General features: G+C 49.2%; 6 protein-coding genes across 6 annotated transcripts; all 6 read right to left on the minus strand.

The window, feature by feature from the left end:
- Positions 1-1,032: 1,032 nt before the first annotated feature.
- FPRO_05088 (uncharacterized protein) lies at positions 1,033-2,520 on the minus strand (the record flags this gene model as incomplete). Its single annotated transcript, XM_031230667.1, has 2 exons — positions 1,033-2,218; positions 2,270-2,520. The coding sequence occupies 2 exons, from the start codon at positions 2,518-2,520 to the stop codon at positions 1,033-1,035; spliced, it is 1,437 nt and encodes a 478-aa protein (XP_031080781.1).
- A 5,286-nt stretch (positions 2,521-7,806) lies between these two features.
- FPRO_05089 (uncharacterized protein) lies at positions 7,807-8,643 on the minus strand (the record flags this gene model as incomplete). The annotated part of the gene is made up of 4 exons (XM_031230668.1): positions 7,807-8,077; positions 8,130-8,251; positions 8,362-8,583; positions 8,635-8,643. 4 exons carry the CDS (start codon positions 8,641-8,643, stop codon positions 7,807-7,809), a joined length of 624 nt encoding a protein of 207 aa, XP_031080782.1.
- Positions 8,644-9,437: 794 nt separating this feature from the next.
- On the minus strand, positions 9,438-11,950 carry FPRO_05090 (uncharacterized protein; the record flags this gene model as incomplete). Its single annotated transcript, XM_031230669.1, has 3 exons — positions 9,438-9,639; positions 9,719-11,818; positions 11,925-11,950. The coding sequence occupies 3 exons, from the start codon at positions 11,948-11,950 to the stop codon at positions 9,438-9,440; spliced, it is 2,328 nt and encodes a 775-aa protein (XP_031080783.1).
- A 5,455-nt stretch (positions 11,951-17,405) lies between these two features.
- On the minus strand, positions 17,406-19,332 carry FPRO_05091 (uncharacterized protein; the record flags this gene model as incomplete). The annotated part of the gene is made up of 3 exons (XM_031230670.1): positions 17,406-17,705; positions 17,755-19,031; positions 19,080-19,332. The coding sequence occupies 3 exons, from the start codon at positions 19,330-19,332 to the stop codon at positions 17,406-17,408; spliced, it is 1,830 nt and encodes a 609-aa protein (XP_031080784.1).
- A 4,501-nt stretch (positions 19,333-23,833) lies between these two features.
- On the minus strand, positions 23,834-24,562 carry FPRO_05092 (uncharacterized protein; the record flags this gene model as incomplete). The annotated part of the gene is made up of 1 exon (XM_031230671.1): positions 23,834-24,562. The coding sequence occupies one exon, from the start codon at positions 24,560-24,562 to the stop codon at positions 23,834-23,836; it is 729 nt and encodes a 242-aa protein (XP_031080785.1).
- A 787-nt stretch (positions 24,563-25,349) lies between these two features.
- FPRO_05093 (uncharacterized protein) lies at positions 25,350-26,883 on the minus strand (the record flags this gene model as incomplete). The annotated part of the gene is made up of 5 exons (XM_031230673.1): positions 25,350-25,755; positions 25,814-26,290; positions 26,344-26,373; positions 26,425-26,501; positions 26,578-26,883. 5 exons carry the CDS (start codon positions 26,881-26,883, stop codon positions 25,350-25,352), a joined length of 1,296 nt encoding a protein of 431 aa, XP_031080786.1.
- Between the last annotated feature and the right edge of the window lie 38 nt (positions 26,884-26,921).

Genomic DNA, 26,921 nt, shown 5'->3' on the forward strand with positions numbered 1-26,921 from the left:
ATCTTCTTGAACGTCACCGGTCGCTCACTTCTGCCTACACTAGAGATTTCTTCGTTACCCGGGGTACATACGAAAGACCTTTCGGGTTTACATACAATCCAGGCTAGAAGAAGCAAAAGCTCGGGCATACTCTAAACGAAAAAAGAAAAAAGAAGAGAAAAATATAAGGGGGCTGGGGTAAGCTCGGTATTCCTTGAGGGAGAATGTCGACTGGTTCTTTCTGGTACATTGGCTTAGGGCTATGGCTTCTCTTGCTCTCTGGGGCGAGGTTATTTGGACCTCAGACATGGACAGACATGGACAGGCGTGAAGAGAGATTTGGTCAGATGAGGGAGGTTGGGTGCTGGCCACGGCACAGATAAAGGGGGGTGTTTCTAGAAGATCTTCGTTGGATCTTGGCAAGAAAGATGAAAGCTGGAGGTTCATTTGTTCTCACGTGCGTTCGGAGCATCTTCGAAATGTCCATTAATAGAACAGAAAGGCGTCAAGCCTCAACGCCTTTCCAGCCTTTCGATTTATAGTACGAGTTGTCAAACTAAGGTTTCCGGGTGAACCTAATCGTCCTTAAGTCTAAGCTCATACTTCAAGCCATTATCGTATCCAGTAGTGATCGCCATGGATAGTCACAGTCAGGTATCGCAAGGAAGCATTAGAGAGGGCATAGATAGTCCAACGACACGTCTCCAGATTAACTACATATCCTATCCTATCTTAAACTATTTCATACCCTGCCATATACCATCATATAAGCCAAGAGATTAATATATACATTAGAAGTGAAGATAAGGAATAACAAACCACCCTCTTCCGCGACATTAAATACCCCAGAAATAGGCATCCTCCCAATCCCACCTCGCCATGTCCTGCAAAGGAGTGTATGTATGCGATTCCAACGGCTCGCGATGAATTAAATAGTCTGTGCCCTGCTACCAGGGACAACCAATTTTTACGAGAAGCAAAGGGGTAAAAAAGAATAAAACATGAACCAATCCGGCGGCGCTATCGGGCTTTGAGTTAAATGGCTCATGCTTTTTAGATGAGAGCGACGGCACCGAGGATACCAGCCATGAAGGCAAAGACGGGAGCTTTGTTGGCGGCGGCAGCCCCAGTGGCAACGGGTTCAGGGGCAATGGTGGGAGTGGCAGGGACGGTGACCTCAGGCTGGGTGACAACCTCTGTCTCGGGAGCCTGAACAGTGGTGGGCTGAGGAGCGACAGTCTCATAGACGGTACCGCCACCAACGGTGTGGTAAACCTTGGAGTACTGAGTGACGACCTCGCCCTTGCCGATAGTCTTGACGATGGTCTCGACGGCGGGCACAGTGGTGGTAACCTTTTCGACGATGACGGAAGTGGAAGTGTAAACGTTGGTGATAACCTCACCCTCAACGGTCTTGGTGACGGTGACGGGATAAACCTCGTACTTGGTGTGGTAGACAACATCTGTCTCGTGCTTGGTAACATCGGGCTGCTTGACCTGGTCGTAGACGGTGCTGTGGACCTTCTCGACAACGTACTCGGTAGAGGTGTAGGCCTTGGTGATGACCTCGCCGGCAATAGTGTTGGTGACGGTGACTGGGTAGACATTGGTCTTGGTGATGTAGACAACATCGGTCTCGTACTTGGTCACATCAGGCTGCTTGACTTGCTCATATTCAGTTGTAGCAACCTTCTCCTCAATGACCTTGGTGGTGGTGTAAGTCTCGCAGACGACCTCACCAGCAATGGTCTTGGTGACAGTGACGGGGTAGACCTTGGTCTTATGAACGTATTCGACATCAGTAGCATACTTAGTAACATCGGGTTGCTTGACGTGCTCGTAGCCAGTGGACTTGACGACCTCCTCGATGATGCTGGTGGTTGTGTATGTCTGAGTGACAACCTCACCGGCGATGGTCTTGGTGACTGTCACGGGGCAGACAGTAGTTCGTGTCTTGTAGACAACATCGGTTTCATGCTTGGTCACATCGGGCTGCTTAACGTGCTCATAGTCGGTAGACTTGACAACGTCGTAGATAATGCTGGTAGTCGTGTAGACCTCAGTAATAACCTCTCCAGCAACAGTCTTGGTCTGGGTAACAGGGCACACTGTTGTTCTGGTAACGTAGTCAACATCAGTGTAGTGCTTGGTGACATCGGGCTCCTTGACTGTGACATCGACAGTCTTAGTCTCAGCAACAACGAGTGTTGAGGTAGTGAGCTTGGTCTCGCAGTAGGTGCTGTATATTGTTAGCATGTTGCAGTCTCTTGGTAGCCGTTGAAAAACTCACGTTCCCTCCTTATAATGAGTATAGGTGACAGGACAGACGGTTGTGGTGGTGTAGGTCACAGCGACCTCCTTAACCTCGTGCTCGTAGTGGCCCTTCTCCCCGTATCCTTCATCTTGTCCATACTCGTTCTCGCCAGTCTCGTAGTCTTTTCCGCTCTCAGAGTCTGGGCTCTCGTACTCATCTCCTCCCCGCCGGATGTTGTTAGCCAGGGCCGATGTGGCCAAGACCAGAAGAGCAGCACCGAACTTCATGATGAAGAAGGTTGAGAGGATTTGCGATGTCAACGAAGGTGTTATAAAGCGAGTGCAAGCTTTGAGCAAGCGATGGTGGTTTGATTGAGCGAAGGTAGAAGTAACCTGAACGAGTTGGTCACTTGTGTGTACACAAATCCAATCAAGGCTGATCGAGAAGTGAGAGAGGCTGAGATGGATGGAAGAGATGGAAGGAAAACCTGAGAAGGTTGCATACTTATATCTGTAACTTGTCGAACCAGAACCTACCTTGGATGAGAGATTGGCCGAGTTGGCCTTGACAACCTCCAAACTTTCCAGGCCAAGTCACCCAAGAGACTTCACTTCTCAAACTCCACCCTTGGTTGCATTAGTCTGACTCTACCTGCGAGGGGACGATAATCATCATGAGGGAGGGGTGCGAATATTGGCAAGATGTGATACGGGCATCGTGAGTCCGACCACTTTCAGAGGGAATCAGAGGATGTGGCTGGAGTTCACTGGAGCAACCGTGATGCAGGAGGGATGCAATCGAGAGGACTAGCTGGCTAGCAATCGGCTGGGAAGGGCAATAGGTTTCCTACAGCGGGAGCCTGGGTCGACAGTGAGCCAAGACGTGATGTCAATATCATGCACGGAGGTCAGCGATACTGTGTTGGTTAATGGCCAAGACAATTGGGAGCTCATTTGCGTAAGGTTTCGAAAGCTCCCCCTAGCTAGGCAGATCCGCAACAACAGGGCCGAAATGTCGGCCTCCCTCCAAGCTCAACAAAAGATCCTGCCCTTCTCAGTGGGCGAGGCTACCAGGTTGTCAGGTTGTGTAAGGACAGGCCGTATTAAACCGCTTGATTTGGCCATTCACTTAATCAATTGATCACTGGATCAGCCTGCATTCAGTCTGGGAACCCAGTAAGACGGGAGACGGCATAAGAAGCTAGTATGAGACCTGTACACGAGGGAGCCTGCGATATCTGTGTAAAAGACAGCAAATGGAGGGAATGGGGACTGCATCTCAACGGAACTGCGTAGCACTCGGTGGCCTATAGCGGCGGGAAGGACAAGCTGGGTCAGAGGAGAGAAACTCGTGTAAACAAAAGAGGCGGAAGCAATGCAACTCGGGCTGGATGGCAACATCAGCCAGCGTCGACGATGCAGGTTGAGCCAAACTCATTCTGCCAATATGCACCTAGCAAAGTATACGGTAACCGAAGCTGTACTATATCAAATCACGGTATGAGCGGTTTGTCGTCGATGCAAACTGCGGGACCGGTCACTCCGTTGAAGTTTGGTACTGTACGCAAAGAATCGGCATCTTGGACGTTTAGTGTCCAGCAGCCAATAAACTCTGGAGCCTCTTGGAGCTAGGGCAGTCCAGGAACCCAGCATCGCTACGTGGGCGGGAGACTTGGCGCCATGTCAGCCATGACACAAGAAAGACGCAGAAACCTGCTTGTCGTGATAGCAAAAGAGCATGAGTAAGGTGGTTGTGGTTAGCATTGTAACCTTAGAGATAACTGTAATGTTAAGGTGGGTGAGCAGAGGCAGCATGTAAGAATGTCAACAAGCCTCATGAGGAGAGTGTTCGCTTAACAAGCAGAGACGCCTTGCTTGAGATGGCTAGTGAGGATCATCCACCCCATGCATGTATATGTCGCCAATCGACGATTTGCTCGTGATAGTGAGGCCAAAGAAGTGCCTTGGTTCTGGGGACGTGGGGTCCCCCGAGCATCTGAGTTGGAGCCTCCGGGGATTTGTTAGTGAATATTTCCGTTGTAACTATAACATTGTCGATTGTGAATACCCAGGCAGACTTGGCAGCCGGATCAATGGGCCGAGAAAAGAGGCGGTCGGGGTAAAGAAATGGCTTGGTTTCCTGTACCATCTTTTTCCCATATAGGAATTGTCGAGCGGAGTGGCCAGAGAACCTTGAGCACACCAGCCATCACAACCGCGTTGATATAAGCCACACGTAGTTGCTCTGGCACGTGGCTGTTGTCTTAATCGAAGCTCCCGGAGGTCGGGAGGCAGATTCGATAAACAAGTCCATGGCTGGAAATTGATTGAATGGCTACCTAGAAGCTCACGATACACCACTTGAAGAAAAGAGAACTGGCGGGGGGCTTTGAAACTGGTCTTCGCGATGGCCGGGTTCTACGGACGGCCATGTGGTTCAGAGGTCGGACGGCGAGGATATCGAATGCGGGCGCCTTTCGCAAGCGAAGCACAGCATTTTCGTCGATTACTGGCCATTACGAGATAGAACTGGGGGTCGGAACCAATTGACATGTCAGGTCTGACAGAGAATGGAGGATTAGCCAAGGACAAGCACGAGCAACCAGTTTGATAGCACAGCATGAAAGAATGCACTCAACAGCTGCAGCCACCACGCCTTGTGCTTGTGAAAGCCTGTTTTGTTCTCTCACCTGGTGCCCACTGCCTGGATGCTTGAGGCAGGGAGGAAGAAGAGCTGTTGGCCATGGAGTCAGTGGTTTCTTCCCTGGATGAATGGATTAATCCAAGTCAACAACAAGGGAAGGGAGGGATGGAGGTCAATGTCGCATCATAACATGGTCCCTAGCGTATCGGTCCCGTGTCATTAGCGCGCACCATAATGAGACGAAACAACCAATGCTGAGCTAGATGCCGCCATAGTTGTCTCGGCGTGCTGTAGTGGTGTGGAGGAATAGGGCGTTGAATACGAGAGAATGTCCCCTGGAGGGATTGGGTTTTTTGAGTAACAATAGGTAACGGTTGTGGTTGTGGTAGCCTGAGGAACCGAACACCACCTCACTAACAACGATCCAATACAGGCAACTACCAACCCACCTCACTGACTGACTGTTGCCAGTATGTGTAAGTGGTAATTTCATCACTCAAACTCGCCATATCTAAAGGCCTTTAATGCTAAATCTCTCAAGTAACAAAAAGCACCAACAGTGCCCAAGTAAGGGGACAAGAGTTACAGCAGAGACATACTTAGTTTCGACATTTTGCAGCTTTCAACCCGTACGTGCATGACGCCAAATCAGCCATGATCCAACACTGACGAACCAGCCACCGCTATCCAACTCAGTTATCTGCAGTAAGAACATATCGAACTGATGCTCTGTGTCTTTGCACATTCGAGTTACACCACGCTAGTGACCCGAGGGTGAACTTATGTCCTCTCCGGGAATGGTTGCCACGAGGATGAGGCCTTCATGACATCAGATATGAAGAGTATCTCAAAGATCAAAGCTGTTGTAACTTAAGCTTGGACACTTCAGCGAAAGCATTCCCAATACGAAACGAACTAATCAAAATTATAGCAGGTTGCACGGCAATCAAGGTGTAGTGTAGCAGAAGGGCTCAATAAACAGCTGTACCTAGATTGGCGCTCTTCGTATCCAGGTGGCGTGGTAGTCAGTCACTGCTGTAGCCTATTCTGCTATAGCAGCCACATCTTGTAGCCTCACGAGTTGCCAACACAACCTCAATACCGCTACGGCAGCTCCTCGAAATCGAACAAAGTCAATCCCGCTCTGTCCGGGGGAAGGTCGGCGGGGAAAGCTCTCGAGCCAAGGATAGCTGAGCATGGCCAAGCACGTTACTGACAAGTTTCCTCTTGTTTTTTCCAACTCTTGCTTGGACCTTTACCCAACTTTCATGTCCGCTTGTATCCCCAAGATGCACGTGTGGGTGTGCCCACTCTGTCGATTAGTAGATAGAGCTACTGCAGTGAGAGCTCAAGGTGTTGTGCTCCATAGACTCATCATTGGCTGGTCTCGCATATCATGCTTTCTTTTCCCCTCTCTCTGTGCAACTAGCAAATCAGGCACAGCTGAGCTGTGTGTACCTTACAGCAGGACGAGAGCACAGACGGAACAGCTCAGGCGTTGCTGTGTTGTATTTGTGCCGCGCTGTGATAGCCGATCATGTCTCATCACTTGCAGTACGCAAAGACAAGAGGGACATTATGAGGCCCTGAACTGGATAGAGAGAATATCCCTTTAGCACTGTATCACTCAACAACAATAGAGTTACCACCCTTGAACAAGACCCAGTCGTATCATGACTTCTCATGCAAGGTCATGCAGGCTCCACCAATGGTCAACCTGGTCACTTTTCTGATATCCATCCCATCCCTCCACAGAGACCCATAGTCATATTGAAACGAAACAAAGCGATTTGATGAAGTATATCTTTTAAAGTTATAGTATCAGCATAAGGCTTCAAGCTTATTTCCATCAAGTCTCAAACGTCATGACTTTTTTTTACTTTTTCCTGCCCCTTGCTAGCCTCCCTCTTTCAATGTCTCCGCCCTTTATTAAGCTGTTGTCTGGGAAATCTCACCAATGCTTGCTAACTTACTAAACATCGTGGGGGAAACTTTGCTGACTCTGCCTCCCACTGAATTGCTAGTCTCTTGTCTGGCCAAGAACTTCTTGCTTCTCTGCTTCTTTCGGTAGTTTCCGTTCCGAGAAATGATTGCGTTTTGGACCCCAATGTGAAAGCAAACCTCGTGTCGGTGTTGGCAAGGACTCAACTAACTAAATGCAGCAGACTTACACATAGCAAGGATATGAACTAGCTGCACGTGGAGAAAGCATGGCCATAAGAAAATAGTTGATTTACATGGGTAGTTTAAACCCGGGCAAGGCCTGATCACGATTGCGGTGAAATAGCCTGTATTCTGCTGACAACATGCATGCCTGCCTTACCACCCACTGAACAGCCTCAGAAAACTCATGATGCATGCATATCCAAGGCTTAGCAAAGCCCTATAGCCTGGGCGTTGTCATACGCCTGACTCACTGGCTTAGAAGTCGTAGAACTCTAGGTTGAAAGTTGGATCGGATGTTACCCTATTGGACGTGCTACACATCCGTGCAGCTCGTTTCTTCCTCGCTGTTGAGCTTCCAGCATATCAAAGAACATCTTTGGTTTCTCAAGCTTTGATTGATGCTTTAACCCACCCATGTGTTCCACCGGAATCACACTGTCCCGACTTTATGTTACTTGGGCCATCTCCCACGTTTCTCAACATTCCCTCTCTAGGGTAACCATCCTCTATCTTGTATGAGGTATACCTCGTCGTGTCACTCTATGTGTGTACATCTCATGACCATAATTTTGTCATCATTTTGCCGTCTTGTATTCATAAGCCATCACCATACCATATCATGAGACAAATAGAATCTGAGGCTTCCATCATGTTCGCCAACCACAAACGGGTCGCTTTTTAACCCAGTGCGCATTGAAGCTTCCAGGCTACTGCCACCAAGGGGTCATCCTCGAGAGCAGACCACACCAATCATACAACACCCTTTAAGCCTTGGGAATCTTCTCCAGCTCCTGAACAACAGCATCACCAACCTCCTCTGTGGTAGTGTTACCACCCAGGTCCTTGGCGTGCAGACCACCTTTCAGAGCCACACGGATAACCCCCTCAACAGCCTTGGCCTCCACGGGCAGGTTGAGAGAGTAGCAGAGAATCATAGCAACAGATAGGATCGTACCAAATAGTTTGGGGACGCCCTTTATATCAAGAATATGGCTCAAGTTAGCGCTGGGCAGAAGGCCGATGCTGGGGGTAATACTAGGCCCATCATTGATGGTATCACCAGGTGCTCGGCCTTATGATCAGGAACACCTCCTCAAATGTCTCCGTCATGACCTTTCGTCGCAAGTAAATAGCCTTGTCAAAAGATCCCACCTTCTTGTCGCCGCGACCACGGGCAAGGAACCCAACCATATGGTCAACACGCTCAGCCTTGGTATAGGAGTAAGGTTTTGTGTCTCATCTGAGCCGGAATTTACGCTCGCTAAAGTATACAGCGCCGGTGTGTACAGGGATGATGATAAAACTGTGCCGCAGCATACAGAGGCTTCGGGGAGAGAGACGTCAACCAGAGAGCCAGACGCGAAGAAACAAGGCCACAGCTTGCCGTATATGTCTATCCCCTTGCGAAGCTTCAGAAGGCCTGGCTCGGGTCGGACAGCGCCGTTGCCACATGCGGGACCGCCGAGAAGGACGGCATCAGCACTCTTTGCGGCGGCGATGGTCTCGTCAGTGAGAGCGGTGCCATGGGCATCGATGGAGCACTGAGACTGTCAGAGCTGACTGTGTGCATGCAATGTGTGCTCAGAACTTACACGGTCCATAAGATGGTTTTAGAGGTTCAACTTGCCAACGCTTGGCTGGCTTTCCTCGAGAGTTTGAGACTCTGATTGACCAGGCAGCTAGTTATTACGCTCTTTCTGTAAGCTGTTGCACATGCTGCCTTGCCATAACGTCCTCAGCAACAATCTATTCGTAGTTCGCAGTCGTTCGAGCCTTCAACTCCGAAGCTCAGGGCCGCAGTGGCCACCAGCAGGCATGACAATGTTGTATTCGACTTTTGGATTAGTTTTGAGACTATGGAGTTGATCTACAATAAGAGCAAAACAAGACAAAGAGAAGAATGCCCGACCTTGTTTGCTGGACCTCTGTTGCTGCCCCACCATTCCGAGATCGGGGCCATACCAGTAAACTCCGTAGGCCGGCTTTTGCCTGAGTGGTCCGGTCCACTCGGGCCTTGCGGCAGAGCTAACGGAAGTGGGCATTCAAGGCATTGGCCAACGAGAGAAGACGTCAAGGTCATTTTGGGTAGTAATCGGAAGCTCTGGAGTTCTCCATGTTTCGAGGACTCGACCATCTCAGGATTCCTGACTATTCCATTCCTGCTGTGACCACCACGCGTGGACTATATATTTGTCGTGTTGACCCCTACATGACCTTGATGGCATGTGCTCACTTGGGCCATCTTCTAAACAACTGCGGATTACTTAAACCCTGAATGTAATATTTTTGTCTGAAATGCCAGTATTTATTTATGTACTCGATCAAATGTATTCATTATCCAGTACTCCTATCATCCGGTCTACTCCTTCAACAAATGCTCATACAACCTGTTACCTTATCGAAACGCCCTAAATGATTTGCTCGCCAATGGAGACGCTACGGGTACTCCTCCCATCAAGTTTCCACGTCCCGTATCTCGCATCCGGCCTCCTCGCATGTTCGGTGTGTTAGCACAGAATGAGCAGACATACACTCTTGGTTGAGTCCTGAGGTCGAGATTGATACACTTTCCGTGGAGCCACATTTCACAGGACTCGCTATATTAAATGTCAGCTCCGTTCATGTTAAATCTTCGACAGCCATTTGCTCAGGTGGCCATAGGCTGGCAAAACTTACCACTGGATCATGGAGCCGTCCCCCTCGTCAGCCCCCTTTCGGTTACAGAGACATCTGACGTGTCTGTCTGTTATAAGGCTTGACTCGGTAAGGGTCGACGGCGAGTTGCTGTCACCTCGAAAAGGACCAAAGTGTCCACCCTGGAACGAACGGTGTTGTCCTCCTTGTCCCATTGGGTTCGATCGCTTTCTTCGATCCTCCATGACCTTACGAAGCTCGCTAGCAGCATCCCCAATCTTGTCCTTGCGCTCATACATCATCGTCTCATTCTCACTGTCCGCATCGTGTTGCGATCCTCCAATAGTATCGTGTATGCTGCTCGTGCTCCTGTCACTAACACTACGTCGCGAAGAGTGAAAGATGGACCCAACTGGTCTCAGGGGATCAGGTAAAGCAAAGGACGCATTGAACGAGTTATTCCTGCTGGGAATAATGATAGGCTCGTCGTCTGAGGATGATTCGTCATCGTCCGAAGGACCCAGGTCTCGTGGTGTTCGACTCCTATCACGAGTGAGTCCCGGATGATTGGTACTAGGCTCCCAGTCCCATTCATTAGGTACGATCGTTGTCTCTGCACGAGCTCTGCCCCTCGAGTCGATGGTGAACTTCACAGCTGTTCGAGTGGATTGGTGTTGCAGTGCTGGCCCCTCAGGGATGGAGGCTAAGCCTGAAAGGCGGTGCTGGCTCTTCATTGGAGACAACCTTCCGGTTGGTTTGGCTATAGGCCGATTCGGGGGTGCATTGTCGCTAATGGAGCCATTGCTGGCTTGTGAGACAGGTCGGGCCGGTGCAAGTTTGGGTAGTACAGGTCGGTTCTGTGGTTGTGCTCTCTTGCCACGGTTCTCGCTGAAACTCCTACCCATTCCAGGTCGAGGGTTTGCTTTGACAGGGGATGGTGCAAGTGCACGATCCGGTGCCTTTGTAGCCCTTAGGTCCTTCATGCTCGTTGATTGGCGGATGTTTTCACCCAAAGGTGTTCTTGATCTCGATTGGAAAATCGTGGCTTCAGCGGAGCCAGCCTGTGTCACGGGGATGAGAGCAGGGTTATCCAAAACAGAATTGTGTGGAGGTTCAAACAGCAATCCAGGGTTTACTCCATTCATGGACTGTCCAAGTCCAAAAGGGTCATCTAGAGGAGCGGAAAGGGCAGCAGACATGGCAGCACTTGCTGTAGTAACACCTGTCGAGCCCATAGGTTTTGGTGCAAGAGGACGGTCACGTTGCATGGTTTGCATAGGGTCTGAACCTGCAGAAGCGAATGGTGCATTAGGATCTTGAAAGAGCGGTACCTCGCTGTTCCAGTCGAAGGAACCTGTGTGGCGGTGATGACCATGCTGAACAGGTGTCGTCTGAAAGACATTGGAAGGCGATGCACTAAAGTCAAAGTCCATACCCATTGAAGGATCCCAGAAAGTGTTAGGTGTTGCAGCAGGTGCTGTCATGGGGTATGCAAACATGTCACCAGAGGAAGCCATCAAGGCAGCAATATCATGTTGCTGTTGTTGTTGAGAGTTGCCAGTGAAGTCGGGCTGGCCGAAGTACTGATCATTTTGCATATTGAGCTTGTCGGCGAGCTTCCGCGCTCCCCTACGTCCAGTGGGTGGGGGTGTCACTGTCTGCGAAGGCTCTGCACCCCGGACTCCGGCTTTCCTAGCCTTCTTGGAGGATTGAGGGTGTTTGGCCGGATCAGGACTGGGCAGGGGTGTTGTATCGGTTATATATTCTTGAGGTACGGTTACTGAATTCGGGGATGAGGCCAAGCGACGTGATGGCTCGACCGGCGGCAGTGGTAGATTTTGGTCCGAAAAGTGGTTCACATGGGTTGCAATTTCAGCAGCAAAAGTGTCGTTGGATAGTAGCCTCTTGTGCTTGCTGGAAGGTGTGGAAGCACGAAAGTCAACGAAAGAGTTTTGAGATCCACGGAGATTTCCAGGAGTCGAGTTGAATACGGAATATTCTTCAGCAAAATGCGGAGTCCAACCCCCGGCGTCGGTGACTGAACCTTGCCCGGGTTTGGGGGTTTCGAAAACGGGACTGGGAAAGGAGTCGGAGACAGGCGTTTCTGCACAAGTTGGAGGGCGGTAGTTCGAATTGGTAAAACTGTACAACCCCGGATTGGTCAGTGAATTTGATACGGATGCCATGTTGATGATAGATCGGTTGATGATGAGGGGAAGAATTGGGCAATGCTGTGAATTGAGCTTGCCTTGAAGCCAGTTGATCCCCGTTCATAGCAAATCTAATTGCTTATCATAAAAGACCAACTCAGTTGCAGGCCGAGGGGATGCTTCGAGTTCGAGGTTGATGATGTGCACGGTCGGTTACGTTGCCGTAGTAGAGCACTAGCAAGAGCTGAAGTTTATGCAAAAAAAGCCGGAGAATCGTACTGGAGAAAAATTTGAAACAAAAAAACAAGGTCGAAAGATTGCAGTTCGTTGATCGGGATCGTGTCTGGTAGAGTGTCGAGCTCGGCGTGGGCAGGCTGTGACGGGTAGAGAAAGATGGAGAGAGAAAGTCTATTCAGATGTCGCAGGTCGGTCGGTGCTCGTAGGGCATTATACAAGGTCGTAAACGATCATGGAAGGACGGAAGAAAGGCATTAAGGTCTAAGACTGTTTTGCTTGGACAAGCATGATTGTAAGCCACTGATGATAAAAAGAGCAAATGTGTTGCAAAGGGAGGAATGAAGTCGGAATGGAATACGGGATGGATAGGTAAGCCCCGATAAAAAAAGAGGAGGGGCAGGGAAGAAGGACCAGGTTAAAGAAAGGGAGACAACAGTTAAAGCAGGGAGGAAAATAGAAACCCCCGCCAAATGACGCCAGAGCAAACGGATAAATAGAAACAAAGATGGATCGTTTGAGTCTGGAGATTGAGACTGGGCTTGTGTCTTGTCTCGTTGTCAATGGAGATAGAGGATGGATGGATGGATGCTGTTGAGTGGGATGATGGAGCTCATGTTGATGGGGATACCGAGGCCAGAGCTGAACAGATGCAGAACTAAAAGCAGAGAAACAGAGTAGACTATCAGATTGGCCATACCTTGACTTCCATTAAACAGAGTTATTTGATCGGTTCGCAGATTCGTCTCGTCTGGTCTCGCCTCGTCTTGTGTCGTTCCGTCCCGAGTCTTCTCCTCCTCAACTCTCGTATATGATGATGTCGTGATCTTGCGGGTGCCGACGTCGAGGATACCCTCTTCAGTTTAGGCAGAAGAAGGTTGAAGCGGTCCGTTCGTTTGCTCGCTTCGAGTCGGTAAATTCTCGATGGGAATGGATTGGATGGATTGGATAGGATAAGACTGCACGGGACGGATGCAGTGGATACAGTACGTGCCCGACCTTCCTATTTACAAACTACCTCACCTACCTACCTACACCTGAGCTGAACTCGACAGTTGAGCTGAGCTGTTTGCAGACGGGAACTAGGTAAGGGACTATATATCTCGTGGTACCGAACGAGAGAAAACACAAACAACTGCGAGAGACAACAACTAGATAGGGCTGAGCAAAAAATTAAAACCCATGAACATTTATTAAAATGAATCTACAACTTCGAGATCGCAGGCTTGGTGGCGCATCAGCGCCTCTTCCTCCTCAACTTAGCCGTTGTTGGGCAACCGCCGGTAACGCTCTTCAGGGGCCTTCAGTGCGCTACGGACCTCTGCCAGCCAACCGCTGGAACAGTCCTAGACTAAAAGAGGTACTGCCCGAAACCAACGGCTCAGCTCGTGAGCTGGGAAGATAACAAGAACACTGACTATTTAGGTATTCAACGCGATAGCCGTTGATTCAGTCATTGCGAGTTGCTAACCTCCAAAGCAAACTGTGGCTGGTTAATCTTGAGTTGTGATGAGCTCAGCAGCTGAAGGGGTTGTTATGAAACTATCTCATCATGGTTGCACGCTATGACTCCCGTCATAGATATTTAGCTACCTGAAATAGGCGATGCATCCCGATATGCTCTGATAGTGTATGAATCCGCGGAACGCCGTATTGACTGATCATGATGATGATTATTACATATGATAAGGACAAGTTTCCCCCTCAAATATGGATGGTTGCATGTATGTAAAAGGCAACTGACTGCACTTCTCCAACCACGGATACAAATACCCTGTAAATGCATCTCTCACCGACTGCTGACAGCCAACCAACAAGTTCCCGAAACCACAATCAGCTCACCACTTTGTCATCATCGGCTATTGCTAGCTGTCAGCCAAAGAAAGCTGATTCAGCCGCATCTCTTGAAAGGGGCAGTAATCAAAACTAGGCAAGCCTGTCTTGAGACGTGAGCATCAGGCCCAGACGTTGCTTGAGAAACAGGTCGTGTATCACGTCACATATTGAGACTTGTCAGTAATTAAGAGGAGCATTTTGGTTTATCCAGGGCCTGGTGGCTTTGCACTCGTCATCATTGTCTGGTTGTCGGGGCTCTCTCATACTAACTAGTCGGGGTGCCGGCGACTTTATAGGTTGTCAATATTTTCTTTTTTAAGCCTCATGTCTATGGCACTCAAGTTATTCCTCCAATTACTTTGTTTATAGAGTATGGCCATATGATGCAATATTGTCTGGTCAGTTTCTCCTGTTTTGTCAAACAGGCAGACCCCAAGGTGGCTCAATACCCATCGGGGATAGTATGGAGATACCATTGTCTGCTTTGGCTACTTCAACTTCACATGTTCCAACTAATGATAATGAGTGAGACATTGACTTGGCAATTCTCGTGGCTGCTTCCTAGAGCCAACAAGTTGCCAAGAGCCATCATGTCAGCAACTTTCTTTGCCAATAGGGTTGAAACGGGACGGATCGAATGGTAAAGACTGTGAATGGTGACAAACTCAATACGAGTAAACTACCTATGGACACTCCTATAACGGGCGCGGAAGTAATATTGACTCAGCAATCACAATGAAACTTTTGAGGTTTTGAGAGTTTCATAGATGTTACTCACCACCTTCTCAGACACAGTCGCGATACGTATGCAACGTGATTCTACGACATCAATCGGCATTTGTGTTTTTTACATGTTCTTTGAGGTTAAGATGACTTTCACGTGCCTCTCATAGTGAACCCGCTCTCATTTCCAGCCAGATGGTAAGGTGAAGAACAACAGCGGCTCATGATTGGCCGCCCTCGATCGACAAGATGGTGTGTGTCTTCTGGAAATAGACCTTTCTCGACCGGGGTTTTAAGTGCTTGCATCTCTATTTCACCGGACATTCCAACTTTATTCATTGTCATTCTGCCAGGTGTTGTCTCTCTCACGTGTTCTGATAAGTATATATTTTTTTTAACTGCAAGCATGTTTCTGTGTCTTTGCTTTGTATCACGAGATTTCACGAATGGTGGGCCTCTTACACAGATGTTTGTCAGTTTCTCAATTCATCATAGTCTCTTTTACAAGCGAGGTTATCGTGACTTAGACGGAGTCTGCCGTGGGCATCTACCGAGAGCCAAATCTGTCCTCTTATCCGAGCAAACATGCACCGATGCCTGCAGTAGGTATAAAATATTGTATGTGTACTATGTGGTCTTTGCACACATCACATCACCCTGATGAACATAGCCCCCGTATAACGCAGCCTAATTAACTGCCTTAACGTTATACGACACTATGCCACTACCGTCTATCAACTTTATTCAACCCCCGGCCGGCTTAAACATTTCCTCCATCCGGATGCCGCTCCCCGAACCGGCCCCATCCGGAGTCTCCTCCGCCAACGCATGAATATGGGAGATTAAGCATTTGTTTCGTCTCTACTCTATTCACACCTTCACACCCCCCGGCGATCGAGAGTCCAGTCCTGTCTCCTGTCAACACCCGTTTTGCCTCAATATAAAATCTCAGTTATTTGCAAGGATAAAATGCTTGTTGACTGCCGGGAATGGCCTTGCTCGTTGACGATGCGTTGTTCAATTCCCAGCCTCGCTTCGTCTGTCCCCGCAAAGTGAGAGACGGCTTGACCAAAGTTTAACTGACAGTTCAGGGTTCAAAGGTAACCAAAGCTCGTTTCAGAAGCGAAAGAGTAAATTTATTGAGACCCACGCACGTGCAGTGTTGCTTCGGCCAAGTTACGAAATCTTCATCGAGCTGTTTCGTCTGAGACTTGAACGAGTGTATTAACGCTGTTGTATTATGTTTCCATTACGAGTATCCATACATATACACGCACAAACACTGGGTTCATGACCCTGGCTCTTCTCGGCCTCGGGTACCTGTATCAGAACCTGCCAAGTCAAAACCGTGACCGATCCTGATCCTGATGCTGTCACGTCAATAACAACAATAATAGCAGAAACAACTTGTGACGACATCTTCCGTTTCCCCAATGCATTTTACTGTGCCTCTTCTCGCTTAACTTCAGTATAATATTACAAGAAATCTGTCAAGGAAAACCGGCCAATTCGCCTACGTTGCTTGTATGTACTTGGTAGTTATTTAGCACATACCAATTTCTGCAAAGTCCCCCTCACAAGGCTCGCATATGAGTTCCTGAAACGGAATCTGGCTGCCTTGGCTAGAGTCGCTAGACCGTTGGCACGATCAACAAAGGATCTCCGCTTCCCGCTCACAGACTTATCAGCCTTGGTTATTAGAGATCTCGTCCAATTAACGATATAACGGAAAACACAAAACATTCTCCCCAGCGTTGCAATACTCCCCTGGGGGTGGCAGAACACTTGCCGATCTCCCCTGGCCAAAAGATCCCTGGCCTTAATAGCCATCACTTATACTGCTACTCTCTCTTCCTCCAAGACGAATAATGCCCTATCAAGAACCGCCGAGCATCCTGCCAGCCCCTCGTGGTGCCACTTTTCCTTCTGCAAAGCAACATTGCATAGTTGCAACGGGCTGACAAGCCAGTCCTTGTGCTGTAATTAATTCATGTCACATCGTGCTTTTCGCCCTCGAAACAAAACGGATCCGACGATCCTTTTTCATAAGGCGTTTCACGGAGGCTTCCGTTTGTTGCTGTCAAGTGTGTACGTACGGAGCAGAAGTCTCCGCCACCCACCCATATGATATGAGCCAAGATGCAGATGCAGACAAAATCAATAACAGTGATATTGGGTGACCGTTGCGTAGCTATTTCTATCTATGTAAATCCGTGCCTTCGACTTCGACTGGCCAGCAGCATCGTCCTTCTTGCTCGTTTCATTCATCAGGCTCTTCCCCAGAGGAAGGCTCCTAATCCTAAACCGACCATTCTATCTAGTGCAGTAAAAGCAAAAACTCCTGGGTATCTCTCAAAGTGAGCAGATGTAGAAAAAGAAAGAAAAAGAAGATAGAAAGTAAAAGAAGAAGTAAAAAATGATATAGTGAATCCTCCACATTTTTCCTTGGTTCCCTTCCTGACATGTACTTTTCCCAAATTCCCCCAGCTTCGAGGATGGGATGGCCTCGTCCACGTGGTGATCCCTCTCGAAACTGTTCGTTTCCTCCTCCAAAACAGCATAAGCAGGCCCTCGGAGGCAAGACAAGGAACAGAAATTAAACAGAAAACTTTAAGCACATGGATCAAAAAACTCATCCCTGGCTTCAACTGGTATCAAACATCATCTCAAAGATCTTTTCGTAACGTAACGAGTGTGGTGCCATCCACGACAATACATGTGCTGTCATGGTACGGCGGAAATCAAAAGAAAAAAGTCTAAACTGTAAAAAGCATAGTCGTATCGAGTTAAATCATGTTCGGAAATGGCTCAGTCGTAAGGACGTTTCCAGACATCGGGTCAATGGTATAGTGCTCCTGGGGAGCGAGAACAGCGGTGACTTGAGGGTGAGACGTAATCTGGGACATAGTAGAGGGTCTAGGCGTAGTGGCAAGCTCCATCGAGGAGACAGGCATCTGGGGCGTCATGGGTCGTTGATGTTGAACTTCAGTCTTGGGCTTTGCCATGGTCGACATGGCCAGCGCCCTGGCGTTACTACTTTCGCGGCGACGCTTAGGTGTGTCTTTCACCTTGAGATGTGTGTGACACTAGATATTGTTAGTCAGGCCCCTCTCTTGGTGGGTTAGTCAGACTTACCTTGTACGCGTGTCTGAACCAGGTGGTTCCCTTCTTCTTGCTGCTGACAAGGGCAATCCACTGCTCGCAGCTACCACAAAGACCCTCCCAAACATCAGGGTTTCCATCCATGCGTCGCTTCTGTTGAGGTTCCTGGAACGAGCTTCCGGTGGCGGCGCTAATGCCGTGAGAGAAAGACTTGTCATACCAGAAGGCAGAGTTCTTCAGCACGAGCCATCGTCCAGGCTTGCAGATTCCACACCAGCCCTCTCGCTTGTTTCCGTGACCTCGAACCCATCTAGGGGTGTAAAGGTCGCCTTCAAATCGCAACTCCTGCTCTCGGGGGATCATATCAGGATCTTCGGGGTTCATGTCCTCAGGAGGTGGAGGGATCTGCTCCTCTCGGAGAGCCGCGTACAGCTCAGGAGGGTCAGAAAGGTCGGTGTAGTGTCCGTTGAGGCAAGCGGCATCTCCGTTACTCTGAAGCATTCTGAAAAGACCGTGAGATAGAAGTGGCTGAGGCGTGGCGAAATGGTTGACGTCGGTTTGCCAGGGCTGCTGCTGGGCCATCTGAGATGGAAGCTGAGTCGGAAGCAGCATGCTGTTTCTCTGGTAAACCGGAGTGCTGGGGACAACGAAAGGTGCTTGCTGCATGGCCTGAAGGTTTCCATAGTTGAGAGGTAGAGGAGTGGCACCGATGGCAGGAGAAGAGTGGCCGGAGTACATGTGCTGGTGGCTGTTGTAGACATCCGGGCAAGCATGATAAACGTACTGGGCAGGCTTGCGGCTCGCAGAGGTGTTGTAAGTACCAGTAGACCATCGCTTGAGTCTTGGGCCCTCGACGCTGTAGGGAGCAGATCGAACATTGCTGGGTCGAGGAGACGGAGAAGCGCCGCGGCCACGACTCTGAGTCCTCACAAGGTCGGTCCTCGACTGAGGAGTCATTCGCGGCGAGGCAACGGGCGAAAGCTGGGTGGAAGACATCATGGAAGTGCGGTTAGAAGGCGGCGGATAATCAGAGCTGAAGGATGGCGCCTCAGAGAGCGCTGCCGAGAAATCATCGAGAGGCATGTCGGAGAAGGCTCCAGAAGTGGACATCGAAAAGGAAGAACCGGACATTCGACGCTGTTTTGAACCGTCATCAATGGCCATCAGATCTTCCTCGACAAGTGTCCCCTGCTTCAGGTCAAGAACAGGGATGGCTTCATCGGTTGTGAAAGAGCTCATTCCCATCGTCATATCGTAGTCCATGCCGTGAAGATCAAATTGATCTTCGACTTGCTTTTCCATCCACGATGCTGCTTCAGATTAGTTTGAGTGAAATCGTGGGGCTCGGCTTTACTTACAGTTATCCATAGTGGTAGGAGGATAAAAGTCTTGATGCATAGATCCGGGACGTGACATGGTTTCACTGGGGGTTTGCTGGAATGAAACTGAAGATGAGTCCCAAGATGGTACTGATGAGAAGTTCTCGGCACCGCAGAAAGAGAATCCCTGATAGATAGGCATAGGGCGAGGCTTAGACTGAGTAGCTGGTGTTGACCACATCTCGTCCGAGCCCAGCACGGATTCGTTTTCGATGAATTCGTTTGAGTTCATGTTAATTATAGGCGGAGGCCTAGATAGGTATGCAAGCCAGCTGTATAAATACTATCACAGATAGAAAAGAAAAGTTGAGTGTCAACTTTAGTGTTGCTGCGTGAATAAAGTGTAAGTATTTTGTGCATGTGCCTCAAAGGAAGGACAAGAAAGTATGAAGCATACAGGTAGGGTGGTGGTAAAAGCAGGAACCCAAGAGTCCCTACAGGAGCGAGCCGTTAAACTATTATGCAGATTCTATCTGGCAAGGGCAGGGTGGTGTCAGCATGAATTCTCGATGAGATGTTGGACGATCATGGTAAACTGGCAAGCCCAGGTCCACATCATATCTGGATCTTCGGGAGTGCCGCGGGACATCTCGAGCTTACCTGGTCAACTAAGAGAGCAATGGCCAAGTCGAATGTGGGAGTAATTTCCGGGCAGTCGACATGCGTTGTAAGGAATGGATGTGTTGTAAGGAACGATCACAGTCGATTTGAGGGATGTCAGGCGGTTAGGGTATAGTAATATGTACTATCGAGTAAACAGGATCCCTTGGGCTGATGACAGCGGAGACTGACGCGTAGAGAGTGAATCGGTTGTTTGTCTTTTGTAAAGGAGAGTGGCGTAGTTGGTTTAAGCCCTGTATATGAAGGAAAGGATAGCTAGACCTGGACTTGGATAGCGGTGGGTGGGCTTGCTATATTATACGGTTTGATGATATGCAAGTGTTTGTGTTAAGGAATGACTGGAGACAAAATGGACGAACAAAGTTAATGAGCTGGTAGGTTTGCGGAAGAAGCGAAAGGGTAGCGGAGCCGGAACCTGGAGGTATAAGAGAAGACGTGTGCGATGGGCAAGAGGCATCATCCATGGAGGCAAGGAAGCTCCGCAAGTCAGGGACGGTCACCAGGGGAGAGGTTTGGATAGACGGGAGGGGCTGGACCGAGTGGATTCCAACACGCAACACAGACCGATCTATGAACTGGTACAAGAGAAAGCGGATACATAGCAGAGGAGGGGGCTACCCGGTGCAAAACAGAGTCGCAGCGCTCCTGAGATAGGATGGGGCCTAGCAGGTTGCGAGTACAGTAGGAAAGTTCGTCAGTAAGAGTCAAGGAAGTTGAGAAGCCGGTGGAGCTAGAGGACAGGGGTATGCGCAGGGATTCTCATGACCCCGGACTAGGGACAATAAGGCCACAGCTTCCAGTCAGCAGGGCTAGAAGTTGTACTAAAAGAAAGTTAGATCCCGCAAGAGGGCGTGAAGAGGACAACAACGATATCGAGAGGCAACCGTGGAAGATGAAGCTGCAAGATGATGGTCCTGTATAATACCAATTGATGATTCCAAACCGACTCCAAGACGACCAAGAGTGGCGCAGGCTTCAAGAGTGTATCGACAAGGGGCTCGATCGGGCCACTGGACCGTCCAGTCGGGCTGCACAACAGCAACTCGACGGAGGTGGCTTGTCTCATCCTCTGAAGAAACAAGAGGCGACGAGGGACGTGTGGATGGACGGGCGGGCTAGTGAGTCGACGAGGTCGAAATTCAGTGTGTCGACTCAAACTGAGCCACGTTAGACCCGTCTGGGGTTGACAAAACTTCCGACGACAGCGGATTCAAGCTGTAGACACGCCACATCTGTTGACCGACACCCAGACCTTGAGTGCGATAACTTGATGCCTCACCTCGGCCTTTCTTCTCGACACACCCCTTAAAATCGACCGGCACGCCCCTACCAACCCCGGAAGAGGGACAATACCCTCTAGAGTCGAGACAGGCCAGGGTATAGCAGATGCAGTATGCTATTTTTCACAACAGTTGAAACCACTAAAGCCGGATGTTGAGGCTAATTGCTCGATCAAGTCAATTCAGGAACCAAACCGAGTTGCAGCGGGATCGCCTACCGCCTGAGCGCAGACCTCTCGATATAACTGCACTCACGGCAATATGGCAATATCGTACATATGTCAAAGACCCCGTCCTCTGATCCCCCGCATGAGGGGCACTTAGATGGCGAGATGCCAGAACTTTTGTCACGATCGTACGGCGGTTGTCCCTTAAGGAGCTTGAAGGAAGATTTGATCGGTTTTCTTTTAGGTAGCAAAGTCGCCGACAGCCGTATAGGCGAAGCGGCAGCTTCTCACGGCAATGTCAGTATTTTTTCTTGAATGATAGGTCATCCGCAGACTGGTGGCTCAGCATGCATCTTGCTTGGGACAAAGCAACACCATTCGCATCGAGACAGTGGGCGATGCGCCCTGAATTCCGGGCTTAGCCAGTCGATTTCGAAAGCAGGTGTGACATTGTAGAGGCAGAGAGCGAATCACAGGCACAGTCGAGCTGTGGCATCTGTATCCTCAGGCGCTGATATAGACTGAATTATGAGTCAACCAATTTAAAGTAACTTTGAGGCTCTCGATCTCCCCCCGCTAGGGTGATGGAGGGTATATTCGACTGAGACACAGAAGCATAGCTGAGGCTGTTATTTCCTTTCTCTTGGCTGATGTTTATCCAAGTGCTGTGATCACATTCGAGATGCGCTGGAAAGCCAAAGCAGAGGTTGCAAGCGTAGCAAGATGAGGACAAGCGCGAGTTTGAAGTTGTAAGAGAGTGGGTCACGGAAAGCCATCTGATTTGCAGCGGCAAGACAGGGGTTTTGGGGCAAGAAGCGGGACGAGTATCTTGTTCCTACCGTTTTGGCGTAGAAGCCGTTATTCAGGGTATTTGATTGGCTATCACTGACATGTCTCAGCTGCTAGCAGGGAGACCGGCGTGTCTCAGATCTGTGTCAAGACCAGGGGTATATGGATGAGGCCCACTGATACGTCGAATAATATCCACTCAAAACCCACAGGTTGATTTCGTGGCTCATGTTTAAACACCCAATGCACCCACAGCCCACTAGAAGCTCACTGGAACAAGCTCACCAACAGCGCCTTTGCGCCTAGAAAGCCACATCTTACAGGCGAGTCGGTTAGGCGAGGACCACGTCAGAGCTCAATCTGAGCACATTTACGGAGTAGTTGGTGGATTTCAATTAATTGTTGTGGATCATTCAGGCTATGAATAGCAGATGGCGTTCACTTTCTCTTAGACAAGAGCATCTCCAAACAGCCGGTCCTTTCATCTTGACAGTCTATCGCTCAGTCCGCAACCGATCTCGATTTGTTTTCATCCCTAATGTTTTAGTCGATTCTTCAGCTCTCAGCTCAGCTACTAAATTTGGTGCACCTGAAGGTCCGTTCCTACCAGAATCGATACGCCTGAACATCGAACGACACCACGATTCCTTCATAGAAGGGGATTCCGCTACTATCACGATTAGTGTAGAAACCCGCCATCTTCAAGCCTTCAGATCATCTTCCCATCTCACAACAAGTGCCGGATCCTCTCTAGGGGTCAGGGAATAGCCCAGTTGATACTGTTACATCGCGTTGAGACTCCGTTGTTTTCCTTTGCATCCATATCATCCGACCAGTGCTTCCCCTCGTCTCATATCCATAGCTAGGTATGTAGTGAGGGACCTTCTGTAGAGTCTCATTCGCATATTCACTTTTACACGCAACAATTTATTCCAGCGCAACGCGTCATCTATTTGTCAGTGTGTTATGAGCTGTTTCTTGCGTTTTCCGTGCCTGAGCCGGTTCCTGAGCCTGGAGCTATGATGGCTCTCCACAGTGAGCACGGTGGTTTCTTCCATAGACTTGGGTTGACGCCCGACAGCTTGGAACATAAACGAGGCTGTCAATTGACGTGATAACAATAGACTTGCATAATCGTTTATAAACGCGTCAATGCTCAAGCTGTTGAAGGTTTGTTTAGGTGCTCAGATAGTGACGATATCGTGATCTTGATCTTGATGGAATGTGCTGCACCCTGCGGCCGTCAACCTCAGGACGGCTAGAGGATGCTCTGCCCGTTGCCGCTTCGAGATAAGCTGTATCGTAAACAGGAAGTTGTAGGATAATCTGCCGTGCACTAACTCCAACAGATTTTCTTTGCTCATCTTCTTCAAGCGTTCCATAATTCTTTCTATGGGTCGCCCGGTAAGGCCGTTTTGTGGCCAGGGTCTCATACATCCGTTCCTGAATCACTACTCAAATGGGAAATTACACCACCACCTTTTTGGGAGTGAGCATGATTCAGGCCTTGTCGATTCCCTCAAAATGGACAACATGAACCAATTGCGACACTTTAATCTCCCCGCAATGAACTTCTTTCATTTTCTTGTTACGTTACATAGCTAGCACCCTGGGAAGATAACTTCTGGAAGGCCTCTGCCCTCTGAATCTGTCACAACGTTTCCGTCTTTCCCCCAGCGCTTGGAGATTCTGGAAATAGAACAGCAGAAACATCGCCCACAACGGGTCCGATCCCCTTAAAACATTAATATATTTAACAAACTCTCAGGGAAACGTTAATGTTATCGTATCCCGGTCATAGCCCTATCATGCCGAACCGGTCATCCGTTCCTTACCTTAGCCTGTGCTGTTGGCTGTTGCTTGCGCGATGCAACAGTTACTCCTTGTTGATCCTCTTCCACACTTCATGCTCGGCTGCAGCAAGACTCTCGCCTGCAGCCGAAGCCCACTTCTTGGCAGCCGACCAGACTCCCTCCTCATTGTCGTCTCCTATCAGAGATGGCCTGCGCTCCTGGGCGACTGATGCTTCGTGAGCCGCACGCTGGGCACTGGAGAACTCGGACGCGTGCACGTTTTGGTGATAACCAGGTGGATGAGAAAAGTCGCTTCCGGAGCCTCCGCCTGGCAAGCCCGTTGGGCCCAAGCCAGCCATCGGGGACGGGCCAGGAACAGGAGCTGCAGTCGTCGCTGAACGAGTAGCGGCGAACTCAGACCCACTGGATATAGGCGCATAGGGCACCTGTGCTGGTGTAAACTGTGTCTGTGTCTCGCGCATAGTCTCGCCGGCCTTTGGAGGTGGTGGTAAATACGCTCTGTTTTGCGGCTCCGGCACAGCTCCCGGTTGCGGGGCCGGAGGACTCGAATCTACTACTGCCCGTGTTGGAGTTGGCTGGATGTTGGCGGAAGGTTGAGGTGCCCCAGTCGGAGCTGGCATAGACGGGCGAGCGCCTGGCTGAGCTGCTGGGTAAGTGGACGTCGGCACTTCATTGCTTGCAGGTGCTTCGGCTGGCGCCACTGGGTCATCTGAGTGCGCCGTCTTTGGGGTGATTCCTGACGCCTTTGCTGCCGTGATAGGGCTTGAGGTGTGAATAGGAATTGGAGGCATGTTGGCGAGCCCTGGACGTTGATCCTGTTTGGAGGTGTATGTTTGACTCTCCTGCGTTCCGAGCGCTTGTGTTCTTCCAAGGTGAGATTTCGTGATAGCCCGAGGCTTTGAATTTTGTAAAGTACTTGTCCTAAAACATTGAGTGTAATGAGATGTTGTCTGAATAAGAGGTGGCGATGGATGCCAACTACGTCATGTGATCTGCTTCAGGTGCCTAGCACGCGGTTACCTGCAGTCAGCGGGGAAATGCCGATCAGATTCCCGTCGATAGTTCCGTGTCTTTTTCCTATTTCCAAATGCGGAATACGAGAATTGATTCTTGGACAAACGGTATCTATTCTCAACTCGGATTTCGCGATAGAGTGACGCAAGACTCTTATTGGATACATAACTACCCTAAGGTTGCACGGTGTTGGGGCTTTTTTTCTTCCTCTTTATGGACTTCCCAGAGCAAGAAAACATCAGACCTTGATATAGGGTACCTTATTTAAATAAACTCCGCAGAAGGTATCCTAAACTTGTACTAAGTTGCCTGAGTATTTTTTGTTGAATGAATGATGGAAGTTGATTTGAGGATAACACTTTTCGGCGATAAGAAATGGACAGATGGCTCATTTTAGGAGAAACGAACAATTTAGCTTAATGATATATTTATGGGCTTGTGAAGTGCTGTGAGCTTTGGGTATGACCACCTATTTTATATGAAACTCTGTACATATAACCAGTTAAGAGCATGATCTGCCTTGTCATCTGCTATATACTTCTTTCCAGTCACCCAAGAAACAGTCTAGTTCTCGGATGACTTATAAGGACAACCCGCGAACGCTTTCGTCTTGACAACCTCTTCGAAACTCTTCGTCTCTTCAATACCCTTGCCAACAACCTTCTCAGGACCCAAATCCTCAAAAAGAAAACCTTCGGACTTCATACTAGGGCCGCCATCTCCGGGAAGTAACCCACCAGATAGCCATGTGATAATTGCTTCGGGGTTCCAACGTTGCCAGAAAGTGGGAGGAACATAGAACGGCTCTTTCATGTAATGATATGACTTGATGCGTCCGGTCTGCTCGTCAGGATCGGAGAGGTATATGGAGGGTGCTAAGCGAGGGAGACAGAGATAGCGGACGATGAGTTTTCGAACAAGCAAGAGACTGTATGTCAGAACTGTAATAGCCAAACCTGGCTCTGGGAAACTGTCTTCATGTAAATACCTGGTCGCAGAAATGGAAATAGTATGAACGGAAGACTTACCCAAATGCTCGTCTCAAACGAGGTCCCATAAGAACACAAGCTGCTGGGTATCCAAGGGGAGAAGCAATCTTGGGATACGAATCCAACAGCATCTCCATGAGAACATGGCCTAGTTTCTGGATTTCCGGTGTAGGCCGCAAATATTTGTCCTCGTAGTCTCCTCCAAAGCGTGTCATGTCCTCGAAGAATTCGAGACCATCCGCCCACTCATTCTTCCCGAGGACAGTCCTGTAGTCGATATCCATCATGTCTGCGACATACTTCCACAGAGTTGACAGGCTAGCAACTTCCATATCAGTGAGTTTGCGGTACTCATAGATGTTGAGGAACCGAACAGGCTCAGCAAAAGAGGCGTAAAGCACATAAAGCAGATCTTCTTGCTTGATCTTGCCACTCTTGATATATGGAGCGTGAAGGAAGTTTGTGCGCGCAACCGCTTTATGGAGAACAGGCGACGTAGGAGGGAAGTTTGCGAAACTGTCGTCATGTCAGTCTTCATAACTCGAGCAATGAAGTCCAAGGAAACTCACCAGACATAGACGGCTTCAGTATCTGCATATCTAGTACTATTTAGTAGAAGTCACAAGATCCCAGGACAATCATTTCGGTACCTTTTGGGTGCCTTCTTTCGATTAGCTAGATCGCTGCCGCCATAGAGAACATGAGCGACGGTTTGAACAGCATATGTCTATGTATTGACGTCGTCAATATACAAGCTTTAAATGTTGACACTAACTCGGCAACTAGTAGTTAGTTAAACATACCTCAAATAGAGCCAATCGAACCGCAAGGTCATAGAATAACGGGAACTCGAATCTAGCGATATTCTGAACAACTTGAAATGCATCTTGATTTGTCATGCGACTCAACGAGGTACGGTCGTGAAACCTCAACTTGGACCGAAGCGAGTTAATTCTGGAGAAACGCAAAAGAGAACAGAGTACAACGTAACCAAGAAGGGCACCAAGAATGATTGGACCCGACCAAGAAGTGGGTGCAAAACTGGTCAACAACTCTGATTGAAGGCTCTCAGAAGCTGAGGCCTTCAAACTTGGCTTTGCTGCATCCATGGCTTTGCTGATGAGCTCCTACAGAGTAACAGAGAGGG

Source organism: Fusarium proliferatum, assembly GCF_900067095.1.
Source record: "Fusarium proliferatum ET1 genome assembly, contig: FPRO_scaffold004, whole genome shotgun sequence".
Classification (NCBI taxonomy): domain Eukaryota; kingdom Fungi; phylum Ascomycota; class Sordariomycetes; order Hypocreales; family Nectriaceae; genus Fusarium; species Fusarium proliferatum.